At 40.2% G+C, this 12,635-nt stretch overlaps 2 protein-coding genes across 3 annotated transcripts; one reads left to right on the top strand and one right to left on the bottom strand.

Moving 5' to 3' along the window:
* Window positions 1-207: 207 nt before the first annotated feature.
* On the top strand, window positions 208-2,886 carry si:dkey-245f22.3 (uncharacterized protein LOC492819 homolog). The gene is made up of 4 exons (XM_044024472.1): window positions 208-274; window positions 846-980; window positions 1,552-1,785; window positions 1,879-2,886. The coding sequence occupies exons 1-4, from the start codon at window positions 235-237 to the stop codon at window positions 2,163-2,165; spliced, it is 696 nt and encodes a 231-aa protein (XP_043880407.1). The 5' UTR covers window positions 208-234; the 3' UTR covers window positions 2,166-2,886.
* Window positions 2,887-2,983: 97 nt separating this feature from the next.
* Window positions 2,984-12,358, bottom strand: tfe3b (transcription factor binding to IGHM enhancer 3b). 2 transcript variants are annotated; one of them, XM_044024915.1, is made up of 9 exons: window positions 12,159-12,358; window positions 8,228-8,453; window positions 7,661-7,900; window positions 6,662-6,757; window positions 5,893-6,004; window positions 5,749-5,805; window positions 5,563-5,638; window positions 5,290-5,437; window positions 2,984-3,914 (listed from the first exon to the last, which is right to left on the bottom strand). In XM_044024915.1, the coding sequence occupies exons 1-9, from the start codon at window positions 12,185-12,187 to the stop codon at window positions 3,474-3,476; spliced, it is 1,425 nt and encodes a 474-aa protein (XP_043880850.1). In that variant the 5' UTR covers window positions 12,188-12,358; the 3' UTR covers window positions 2,984-3,473. The 2 variants fall into 2 exon arrangements, with proteins under 2 accessions (XP_043880850.1, XP_043880851.1); XM_044024916.1 differs by having other exon boundaries at window positions 7,676-7,900; window positions 12,159-12,357.
* Between the last annotated feature and the right edge of the window lie 277 nt (window positions 12,359-12,635).

Genomic DNA, 12,635 nt, shown 5'->3' with positions numbered 1-12,635 from the left:
CCATGTGTAATGATTTGTTATATTACTATTATATTGTATTTGGACTGAATAAGAATGTTGTTTTGGTTTTGATTGAATTGAACTGTTTACATTTACGGAATCTAAGAAATAAATACTAAAAAAATAATTCTTTTTTTTTTTTTTAAATTGCTGCTTCAGCATATCAGAGAGAGAGGGGGGAGTAGGGGGGTTGTACCTCCAGTGCTGACACTTGAGTAAAAGGATGTGTCTGTGATGGAGGCTGCATCGTCTCCTCTGCACTATGCTAAGAAAGGTAAGTACAATATACTTTATATATATCTTAACCAACATCTAGACGTGAACAATGAGTACAGATGAAGAGATAAAGAGGCTTTGTGGATCCCTGTGTACGACACTCATTACACTTTACACTGTAGCCTTAAATTCCTTTATAAACACAATATTTAAGATTTTATAGTGGTGGACATGAAATTAAATTCAATCTTGTTTACATTCATTATACTATGCACAATTTTAAATATTATACTGTTTTACCTGCTCTTTAAAACTAACACAAATAAGGAAATGAATTATTAATGGCAGAGATATCTCATTCTCACATAGCTGTCAGGATGTCCGTGCGCTGCCTTTCATCTAAACATTATAAACGTTCCCAGAGTGGAGATTAATAATAGATTAACTTTTCTGTAACATCCATTATGTCCACTCATCCACAACAGCCACAAGAACCGCAGCCATACATGTGACTATGGCTCCGTGGTAATAAGCACACAGTGATTACACTTATTTCTTCTTACTTACACAACAGAACATCATTTTAAAGCGACACCAATTGTCATGTTTCTGTTTGTCTTGTCCTAAAGTAGATGATGCCAAAGTGAATTCTGCAGATATGAGTCAAAAGGTGGCTGTGGATGGGAGTGAAGAGAAAGCACACCTCCATGACTGTGACACCACTGATGTACAGGCACACCACACAGCTCAGGACATCCCTGCAGGTTGGTCATACTGTATAAGGCATCAGTGGAGAGAAAAAACTAGATGTGCCACGACCGGTTGGGGTGAAAGGAAAAATGGGGGACAGTGGAGAGTTGGGGGACAGAAAGGAGGGAGAGAAAGGACAAGAGGGAGATGAGAGACAGAATAAACAATAAACAATAAACAATGGGGCCAATGTCTCTGATCCATTTGTCTTTTTGTTATGAATGGCAAAAATAAAACAATTTATTTGCTTTAATGGAATGTGCAATGAAACAAATTAATCCCTCTGCTCATAAAGTAGTAAATGGTTTATTTGCTTTGGTTTTTTAAAAACGTCAGATTTGAATGTCAACTACAAAATACAACCAAATGACACAAGACAAACAATGCCTGGATATATAAAGTATCTAAAGTATCTAAAGATATCTAGATTCTTTTAATGTTAAAATGTTGTGGGCCCCAAGCAGACTCTTAGTTCACTTACAGTGTGCACTGGGCCAGCTATGCATGAAACAATACTCACAAAAACCTGATGGTTTTCACCACAGTGCAGACCTAATGATTTGTTCATTCTTATGTCTTCTGCAGAAAACCCTGTTGAGTCAAACCTGCATATGAACCCAGAAGACGGAGGAGTGTCCAGATCAGTATCCATCAGCAGCCCAAGCGATGTGGAGAAAGTCCAGCCACAGCCTCAGTGTGCACTGTTGCCACTTAACACGGAGTCTCACATCATTTACGAAGTCAATCAGTCGTTCACATCAAAAGGCAAGAGTCAAATAAGCCTGAAATCTACGAGTGTCCACACTGAAGCTGGCGAGGGTAAGAATGCCAGACTATTGTGTCTCCTCCTCTCTGATGAGCTTTTTCCTCTCTCTAACTTCTCGCTCCTTTCTCACGCTGTATGTGACACAGACTTGTGTGCCGCAATCCTCTTGGCATGTCTCTTCTGCCATCCACTGGACTGCCTGCTGGCCACCATGAGAGGATGTAATGACTGTGTGTGGTCGCTGTGCTCATACCTGTGTGGCTGCAAACCTGCCAGCCTTCAGCCTCTCCTCGACGCCACGCACTACTGTGATCTGTGCGGCTGTGTGGGCATCCGCTGCCTCCTGTGCGACTGTCCCCTCTGTGACATCTGCATCCAAGCCACAGAGTGTCTGGACCTGGCTATGGAGATCTCTCAAATGCTCTTCCACTAACACGGTCTGCTAATAAATGACCAAATCCAGACCAGAAGCATTGAGAATCATTTGATTCATTTATTTTTTGAAAATATTATGAAAGCCAACAAAAGTTAGGTTAATGGTTAACAGTCATGGCGCTGTACCAGGCTAAGACATGATTCATATCGTGGATATGGATTAAAAAGCTGACCACAGGTGACCGGGAACAACGCAGTCAGTGAAACAGAGCTCTGGAGACGAGCTGTTTATGGTTCAAAAATAAAAAAGTACCCTAACTTTGCGAGTGAACAGCAGAGGGCACCTAAATGTCAAAGCTCATAGAATAGTTTAACAGTGCCAATATCTTGAAGGTTAACATACATTACTTACTGTATGTGATAACTGCACACATGCAAGTTCATTTACTTTAATGAGTGAAGCATCGGACAAATTTAAGAGAATATAATTGCTTGCATTGCAGGATTTACACAACTAATAGTGATGAAAAAAACAGCCTAAACTGTCAGAATGACTCAGTGATCACGGACGTTAATAAAGAGAAAGTCACTGACAACAGAGAGAGTGAAAAAACTATGCTTCAGATAAGAAACTACTTCTGTTTAAAGATATTATTAAATTGTTCTGCATTGCTCAAACTGTGTTGCATTTCTATTTGACCAAGTGCATGTATTCAAAAATAGGATTTGTAATGAGCAGCTACTGTGGAGGAAGACGAGCTGCAGCTCTGGAGCTTTGTTCCAGATACATGTACACTGTGTGTCTATACACATACACATATATATATATATATATATATATATATATATATATATACATACACACACATATATATATATATATATATATATATATATACACACACAATATGCAGGAAATATTTCATAATGAGCCAATTCATTTGAAAAAGATCCCTTCTGTAGCTGCTGGTGAAAGAAGCATAGACCACACGTATGTGACTCCTATTAACAAACCCTGATTCCAGCCATTTAACAAAGTGTTAAACGGTGTCATGTCGTAGTTTTCTTCTCTAAAAACAAACAGGATGTGCTGTAATAAATTCAAGAAAACCTTATATCCCTGTTAAACATCTTTTAAAAATTATTCTATCGCAATGTATCATTTCTTAATGTTAACTTCATACCTCATTCTACATGTATATACAACATATAGCTTGAATAAGATTGCATTTAATAATAATAATAGTTTCTGTTTTGAAAAAAATAAAAAAAAATAAACCCAGAACATCCGTTCTCTTGGCTAGTTTTGTTCTAATGAGGAGCTCCTTTTGTCCTCACACAGTCTCTGATCACCACACAGGGCTCACTACAAGTCATCGTCCATGTCAAGGCTGCTCCTGGGACTGCTGCTTTTTGAGGCACCTGGTGACAGAGGGGAGAAAACAGCGTGGTCAGCCATCCTCTCTGGAGACAAGGTGCACCCGTCATCCATTAGAATGTCTCCTAAGCCCACGTCAGGGTAGAGCGCCGAGGCCGACGCGTCGTCGAGTTCTGCGAAGCTCAGGCTGCCCAAGTCCAGAGGGCTGCTGATGGTGACTGCAGCAGAGTCTGACGACGGAGGGGAAAGGAAGGAGGCAGGCAGAGGTCGTCCAAGTGCTCCAAGACTGAGGAGGTTCTGAGGGGAGGCCAGAGACTGACTGCTGTGAGAGAGCGCCTGCTGCTGGAGCAGCGAGGGATCAGAGCTCACACCAGATGAGTTGCTGGAGGAGTTGGAGAAGCCATGGAGCCGTGCCTGCATTTCCAGTTCCTGAGAGGAATAGAAGCAGAGTAAAAGATTATTCATGCATTCATGTTTTTTTTAATGGTCCCAATGAGATCTTCCTGTACCTCTGGCCTGTAGATCGAGTGGTGTAGGATTTTACTATTATGTATTTGGGCTGAAACTATTAATCAATTATTAATCGATTAATAAATCAATTGTCAACTCATTTTCTAATCAATAAATCGTAGGTAGAGTGGCATTAATGGACAGCGCTTTGGCACGAGGTGCAAGCCTTTGTACTGATGTACCGGTGACCACCTCTTAAGTTCATTTTACATTACGGTACATTACATTACATGTCATTTAGCAGACGCTTTTATCCAAAGCGACTTACAATGGAATTGAGTACAATCAGCCAGGGGTGGAGTCGAACTTGCGACCATGATGTCTTTCGCACACAGGGTACAGGTCTTGACCACTGAGCCACTCCACCCCCCTGATTTGATTTCATTTAAATGGGCCCTGTGACTTGAATGTGCATGGAAATTTACTGACTGTTTTGGCTGGAGTCCATGATGCTCCAAGATGCAACCCCCCCCATCATGATCTTTAAAAAGGTTCATTTTAGATTTGAAACATGATGAGAGTGATAAAAACTGCGCAGAGATTCACAAGTTTACTTCTAAAGTGAAAATCCAGTTTTGCCTCAATGTGATACACACCGAAACATTGTCAGCACTGACCAAATCTCAGGGATGGCTCAAAAGCACTTTTTAAATCTGATGCTCATAAATATACTGATACCAGTATCAGAACCTTGCGTATCTCAAAATACCAACATCAGGCCATTGCAATCCTTTTAAATCTTTAAATTCTAAGCTGTTAACAACACATTTGCGCTGTAGCATTACCACCATAACCAGCCTGCTCTCAAAGAAAGAACCACCTCACTGCATTATTCAGTTAAAATGCTGTTTCAGATTTGTATTTACATCTTAACCGCCCTTGCTCACTGAGGTATTTATACGGGTTAGGGTTAGACATTTAGCTCCCAGACACACATCCTAGTACACCTATTACACCTAGTATACCTGCCTGTCTGACACACAAACAACCACATCACAATCTTTCTTCCTCATTCTGATGCTCAATTAAAAGTTCAGCAGGTCATCTTGAACATGTCTAAATGCATGAAGTTGCTGAAAAATGCATGTAGAGGTCTTATTGTACATAAGATTTTATTATGTGAGCCTTCGGTCACGCGGCTAAATTCTGTATTCACGAGCATCCATGTCTTAAAGTGGTTCTCCATGCTGGCAGCAAACACTGGCTAACACCATTAGCAACATTAGCAAATCTACCTATGAAGTCTACCATGACAAATACTGCTGTGGTAACACAGCAGTGTGGTGACACTGACCTGGATGCGCAGCATGAGTGTGTGGTTTGCTTGCTCCAGTTTTTTCTGTCGCATCTCGACGTCCTTTGCTCTCTGTTGCTCTTTCTGTAACTTCCTGATGTAGTCGACAGAAGCTTTCAGAATGGTGCCTTTATTCCAACGCATTTCTCTGTCGTCATCGTCGTATTATGTCATGAATAAAGTAGAGAAGCAGAGAAGAAGAGAAACAACATCACTTTAAAAAGCGAAACAAACATAAAACTATCGAAGTGAAGAAAATCAGACAGCACTTACGGGTCACTTGACTTGGGAATGAGACCGCCCAGCTCCTTTATGCGGTCATTGATGTTGAACCTCCGCCTCCTTTCAACTGCAATTTAAAGAAAACAGTTCATTTAGAAGGTTCATCTGCTTTCTGCATGTTTTACTTGCTTATTATTGGATTCAGATTCATCAAAGTAAAGGTGAAGCTTGACTCACTGAGGTTATGGTTATCTTTCTTCTGCCTTTCTTTCATTAGCGCTTTAGCATCCACATCTGAAATAGACATCATTCTTAGAGTTCCATATCATGCAAAGAAATCAAACTTTCTTAAACATGAACATAATATGTATGCTACTGTACCCGTAATTTCCCTTTTAATATTTGGAAGATCAGCAGGGCACGAGTTGCTGATGGTCATTGTAGTTGTTGCCATTCCAGGGCTGTGGTACACATCCAACAGATTTCCTGGGAGCTAAAAAACAACACATGCTTAAGACATACAATCTATATAATCCTATATTTAACTGAGACGCACATATCCCATGTCTGTTCGGATGTTCAGAGTTACCAGTACAAAACAGAAACACAGCATCAAACACAGAGCAGCCGATACACAAAGAAAAGGCAGACACTGATGTTAGATTTAAATCTACTGAGATGCAATTAAAGGATGAAATTTCACATCAAATCATTTCACATTCAAATTCTATGGCTATGTTAGAAATCAGAGATAGTCTTTACCTCAATGTGCTTCTTTTTCTTTTCCTCCAACAACACCATAATCCTCATTTTTCACCACTAAATTACAGGAATGTCTGAGAAATGAGCTTTTAACCCGGCAGCCTTTTAATGCACTTTGTTTAATGAGCACAATCCACTTTGTGTGGCTTCTCCCTCTCTTGTAGCCTCTAGCTTCAACACGCCCAAGCAGCACTTGAGTGACGAATAGTATCCCAGTGCCAAAAGTGTATGTTTACTCCCACGACTTGAGAATTCCACACAGAAAAGATACATTCACACAAAGAAAAAGCACGTCGAGTATAAAAAGTTAATGCCTGAAATCCACAGTGTTATCACTGTCACTCTCACTGTCGCGAGAGAACCTGAAAGAAAACGTGGTTCTTCGTACCGTGCTGGGCAACTGAAGACCGGAGTCAATCAACGTTATGATGTCATCATTAAAACTGGATTCAAGACTTATGATGTCATCGATCACGTCGTCAATCTGGATAAAGACGAGAGAAAACAGCAGTTGTGAAAAGTCAGTGGAGCCCTCAGGGCTAAATGTGTGAAAATAAAGAAAACTCATTTTGGACAATAAAGAATTTCATTGTGTACTGAAATAAAAAGCACTCGGAACACGTTGGTTGTGGTGAACGTCCCATAATCAGGATAATCACGAATGGGAAGACTGATAATATTTCAGGTGCTGTCTATCCCACCAGCATACAGTCCCAGTGATTTATTACAACCTGATATTTTATAATGACCTTAATGAAGTGTCTTATTCTTTTGCTGCAAAATGTAAGGTTAAGAGATTTTAGCTGGGTTTTAGAGACATTTTTAGAGTTTTGTTTTTTTTTTTTACAATGATCACAATAATATTATATCTACAACACTACATTAACCTACATAAATAAATAAATAACAGATATGTGGTCAGGGTAACCACATATCTAAATGTTGGTATTGTTGCTCCCTGATCAAACACTGGAAGTTTACTTTTTGTTACCATAATTTGTTTTTTTGAAATGCTTTTTTGTTTCTTCCTTTCAGTTCTGCCAGTTCCTGATTAAAACTTTGCATCTATCACAATACCATGTCTAGAAAATAACTGATAATGAACACAGACATTTAACAAACCAATGGAACAGCTTCAATGATTTCCAAGGCACAGAAGTGTGGCACGGTTAAAAAGTGGGTGTAGTATTTCACATCTTATTGTGACAACAGGTCAACAAGAGTATGATAACAAAGGGCATGTATCATTACAGTGGGAACTTTGCTCATATCATTGAAGAACAAACTAAATATCATTAAACAAGAAGGAAGCAAATCTCTTTTTTAAAGGTTTTGATGAAAAGCAAAAAAAAACCAAAACAACACACAAGCAATGGAACTGCTGGACCTGATTTTCTCTTACTTCCTCCTTGTTGGAGCCGATGTTGAGCAGAGCCATGGGGCTGTTCGGGACACTGCTGGCGGCCGGGGTAGTTTCAGGGGCAGAACTGGACTGTGGTGCAGGAGACACACTCAAGGTCTGAGTAACCACCTTGTTGCCCAGTGTGGTGGAGAGGTACTGCTTCACCTGCTGCCTCTGTGCCTGCTGGATGTGGTACCTGGTGGGGTTCTCCAGATGAGTCTGCACCTAATCAATTCCAGTCGATAACAATAATAATTTATTGCTTATACATGTGGAAATTTGTCTTTGGCTATAATGGTTAATTTGTGGTTATGTTTATTCAAAATAGTTTTGGTGTAAATGGTGCTTATTAAGTGAATACAGCGTCCTGTAAATCGGTTCCATGTACATATATTAAAGATTAAAACAGTTTTAACAAGTCTCTAAAATATCACATAAGTCCTATTTCCTGATCAGGAGGGTTAAAGAGAGTTATTAAATATTTAAACTCCTGTCAGGCAGATGTTCTGATATATTCACTAAGTAAAGAACACAGGTGATGATCACGCTTACTTTCAGCACTTCCACAGGCACCTGTGCTGGCGGGGGACGAGCAGCATTTGGGGGAAGAGTGACAGAGATGGCAGGAGTGGAGTCCGAGGCCCGGAGCTGCGAGGCAGAAGCCTGCTGCTGGGCCTCACGTCGCTCCTGCTCCTGGGTTTGTTCTCGCATTAGCTGCTGCCGGAGCAGCACACGTGACGACATGACTGAGGACAGAGGTGCAGATGAAGGGACGGAGCTGAAAAATAAAACATGTATCACACATTCAGTAGGTACAAACAACTACTTTACTCCATCCTTATAATAATATGCTATAGAAAAAAACATTCAAAGTGAATCATTTTGGTTTGTGGACAAAACAAGAGATTAAAGAACATCATCATTTCCAGGTTTGACAAACACTGAACAGTTACTCAAAGATGCCAGCACTCTCACCCCCTCACAGAAGTCTCAGCTCACACTTCACCGCCCATAGATTCAGCGGGCGATTTGGGGCTTTGACAGTCGAGTGTAGTTTTAATATAAAGACAGAGTGCAGAGTCTTCTGTGCTTGTGTTGAGAGTTTGAGGAAATGGATCATCTGTCGGTGAAGCAGCACCTGACATGAATTAGTTTTCTCTCATCGCTTCCCATTGTTTTCATAAAACTCTACAGACCCAAGCACACAGGCTGACACTGAAGCAGTAAAGCATCAGACATGGTTTGTCTCCATAAAGACAGAGGATTTACAGGTGTATTCACACTGGTTTTGTTGTGTATACAAACCTGCAGATTGACAAAACACATGAAGCAACGCATAGACATTTCCCACCTTTTCTTTTATAGTGTACAACATACAGCAATGGTCAGTATCAGTGTGTACTGTGATGGATGGAGAGAGAGAGAGAGAGAGAGAAGTGGGTCTGATCACATTTTTGTTTATGCTACCTAATTCCACTGGATCTCATTAGAATGACAGAACCTTGTCCAATGAGGATGATTGTAAAGCTGAACACAAAAAAGTTACCATGGTGATTTAGCCAGGTTAATAGAAAGTGACCAAAATGAGAGCGAAGTCTGACTTTAAACAAAAATATACTGGCTTAACCACTGATATTGCTTTGTAGTACAGCCCTCTGTTAATATTTCAGGACGATGCCTACGTTATGTGGTGACAGTCACAATTTACCATGATTGTCAGAACCCACATTTATACTTTGATCTTATTATTTATAATGCAAAGTTTCACACACTTATGCAGCAGATCCACATGCCGCATATTTTCTATCACACAGCTTTCATAGTCAGGACTCAGGAGCAGTTCCAAGTTAACCAACTTGCCCAGGGACAAATCGGCATGATGTAGACTAGCAGAGTTGACCTCAACCACTGTCGCACCACCATCCTGCAATGCTCCTCTTTATAGAGACTCTAGAGATGACTGTTTGCTTAATTATCAATCATTGTGCTCAGTCTGTGGAGGTTTTTAAAATACCAAGGAAGCAATGAGTGAAAACTGCAGACCATTAGAAACTGATGTTCCACCAACTGTCCTCATGTCCTCCATCACAACATCCATGAACCTTCTCTGAGGTCTTCCTCTTTTTTGTCCTGCCCAGCAGCTCCATCTTAAACATTATTTTTTGTCCAATATAATCTCTATCCCTCCTCTGCACACGACCAAACCATCTCATCTCGACTCTCTTACTTTCTTTCCAAACTGTTCAACCTGAGCTGTCCCTGGAATATACTCATTTCAAATCCCATCCATCTTGGTCATTCCCAACGGAAATCTCAGCATCTTCAGCTCTGCCTCATGTCTTTTAAACAGATCCACTGTCTCCAAGCCATACATCATAGCAATTTGCAACTGTTGCTGTAAAAATGGTTTTGACTTGGAAAATTAATTTTACTTAAACCATTTGTCATTGTTCTGAGCTGATTGTGGCAAAATGTTGCATTCATCATTGAGCAAATTCAGTTAGTTAGTTCCTCATTTTTACTATTTTACTCTCTCAATCCAACATGCATTGATCTTCTCTAAAACAGTAGTACCCAAAGAGGGGTTCAGGATGCCTGGGGCTCTATGAACCATAGCCTGTGGGCCTGCAAAATAAGTAATAATAAACTATAAAATGATGTCTCATCAGGTGAGGAAATATTCACACTTCTGAAAGTTTTCATGACTGCAGCGAGAACGAGCTGCTAAAAATATTTATACAGAAAGTGTGGTGAAAACCATGGGCATAATTTTTAGCCGTCTTTCAGTAATCTTCAGCAGGCAGGCAGACTGAAGATTAGTGAAAGATTACATTCAGTAATCAGTAATTAGTCATCTTCAGGCTGACAGACTGAAGATTACTGCTACACAATGAAAGACACTCGCCTCCAAACACCATCTTCACTGTTTTGAACACAGCTGTGACTGCCTGAGTCAAAAACACTGCAGTCATGTTTGTTTGGATGACTTTGCAGAGAGATGATGCTGGACATAATAACATAAATCTGTATAAATCTATACATCTGTAATGTGATGGCTGTCTTATGGTAACACCACAACACAGAAAGAGGTCAGAGTTAACAAGAGTGCAAGGCCAAGTTTGTTTGTTTTGCCGTCATATTTTAGAATCAGTTAAATATAGGCTCTTTAATTTCAATCATATCATTTAATTACTCATTCTTATTCTAATTAATTCTCACCTCAGCCTTTCTTTCCAAGTGTGCTATGAAGCCTTCACTTCATTTTGGGCTGTTGTAAAAGCACAGTGGTCAAAATGATGGTCTTGATAAAGCTGACCTGGCTCTGGATAGAAATTTAAAAAAGGCTCATTCTGGGGTCATGAAAGACAACAATTCATACAATCATCAAACTACTAAGTATACTTATCTTTTATCTTTAATGTATGCCAAATTTATTGAACAGAATTTTACACACTAGGCTTTTGAATAGACTTCTTTGATCAGTGCCAGTCTTACTGCTGTTTATTCCCTGAATGCTCAGAAGACAAAAGTTACCAGCTGTCAAGACAACTAATGGTTTATTAGTAAACCACTACTAGTCAGCACTAAAAACTGAAACCTCTGCCTCTTTTTGGTTTGTGTCTGTGTGTTTTTTTTATCTTCATTTCTGCGAATGTATTTCCTCTTTTTCTGCTGTTTTTTTATGCATGGTATCTTGAGTTATTCATTTTATACTTTTTCGGCACACCGTTTTCCAATTTGTGTTTGGTTTATAGGGAAACAGACAGTATTACATCTGTCCAGGGACTAGATATGATAATAGCCTCTATGTCACATTTTCAGAAAAGTCTATGAATGTAAATTTAACAAAAATCCCTGAGTACATGTGTATATATATGTATACATGTATATATGTATACACATATATATACATATATATACTCTGCTACTGGGAGACATTTGTACCATAAGTATATTGAGTTGAGCCAGCCCGTTTACCTCTTTTCGTAATCGCTATTTTATGCTCGCTCTAATCAAGTGCCAGCGGAGTTTACTTGACAGCTCAGAGCAGAGCTGCTCATGCTGCTCATGGCCCACAAACACACACACAGCACAACTTAGGAAGTCATTTCCACTGTGTACGCTTTACAGTAAGTCCACGCCCTCTGTATAGCAGGGGGGGTTAGAAATGTAAAAACAAATGTCGAACCTCGGTGTTCCAGCAGAGCCAAACAACAACAACAACACAGACACACAACACAACTATAAATAGGAAGTTGCTTAGCTAACCGACTAGCACCCGGCTAGTTCCCCACAAGCTAATGCTACCTATAGCTACAGAAGCGAAGAATAAAGATAAACACATACTGTGGTTTTAGATTTGTTTAACGCAAACGCTTCCATAAATCATCAGAGACATCCGCTGTCTTCGCCATTTCCTCCTTAAATCCGTGGAAAAGGGATCTTGAAGAGTCGCTAGCCGCTGTGCGTTAGCCTTGTTTACCTTTGACCAACGGTGCTACTGCCAGTCATTCGTTTCCCCGAAGTCACACCAGCAGTCAACACATTTCCAGTGCTGCTGTATTGTAGACGTTACGGTGAGAACAGTGACATATCCAGTGCCCCTGTATTGTAGGCGTTACGGTGAAAGCAGCGACATTTCCAGTGCCCATGCATTGTAGGTGTTACGGTGAAAGCAGTGACATTGCCAATGTGCCTGTATTGTAGGCGTTACGGTGAAAGCAGCGTCATATTGTAGGCGTTATGGTGAAAGCAGTGCCATTTCCAGTGCCCCTGTACAGTAGGTGTTACAGTGGACGGCAGTCTGACAACTTCACGCATAGTATCGGCTCAGCTTGCTTGGACCCTTGCCTGAGCAGGTACTAAAAAACTATTGCTAATGGAAAAGCAAGATAACCATGCTGTGCCGAGTCGCACTAATGGAAAAGCACCATGTGTTGAATTCATCCATGCATACTAC

The sequence above is a fragment of the Solea senegalensis genome, linkage group LG4 (assembly GCF_019176455.1).
Source record: "Solea senegalensis isolate Sse05_10M linkage group LG4, IFAPA_SoseM_1, whole genome shotgun sequence".
Lineage (NCBI taxonomy): Eukaryota > Metazoa > Chordata > Actinopteri > Pleuronectiformes > Soleidae > Solea > Solea senegalensis.
Note: the sequence above shows the minus strand (reverse complement) of the source record. Positions and strands in the feature narration are given on the sequence as shown.

Bases quoted from the DNA above. Each gene is read 5' to 3' on its own strand.
- si:dkey-245f22.3 (XM_044024472.1), top strand. From the start codon at position 235: ATGGAGGCTGCATCGTCTCCTCTGCACTATGCTAAGAAAG. The intron at 275-845 runs GTAAGTACAATA...CTTGTCCTAAAG, and splicing joins TCTGCACTATGCTAAGAAAG to TAGATGATGCCAAAGTGAAT. The intron at 1,786-1,878 runs GTAAGAATGCCA...TATGTGACACAG, and splicing joins CCACACTGAAGCTGGCGAGG to ACTTGTGTGCCGCAATCCTC.
- tfe3b (XM_044024915.1), bottom strand. From the start codon at position 12,187: ATGACTGGCAGTAGCACCGTTGGTCAAAG. The intron at 5,438-5,562 runs GTAAGTGCTGTC...CGATGACGACAG, and splicing joins ATTCCCAAGTCAAGTGACCC to AGAAATGCGTTGGAATAAAG. The intron at 3,915-5,289 runs GTCAGTGTCACC...TATTCCTCTCAG, and splicing joins CACTCATGCTGCGCATCCAG to GAACTGGAAATGCAGGCACG.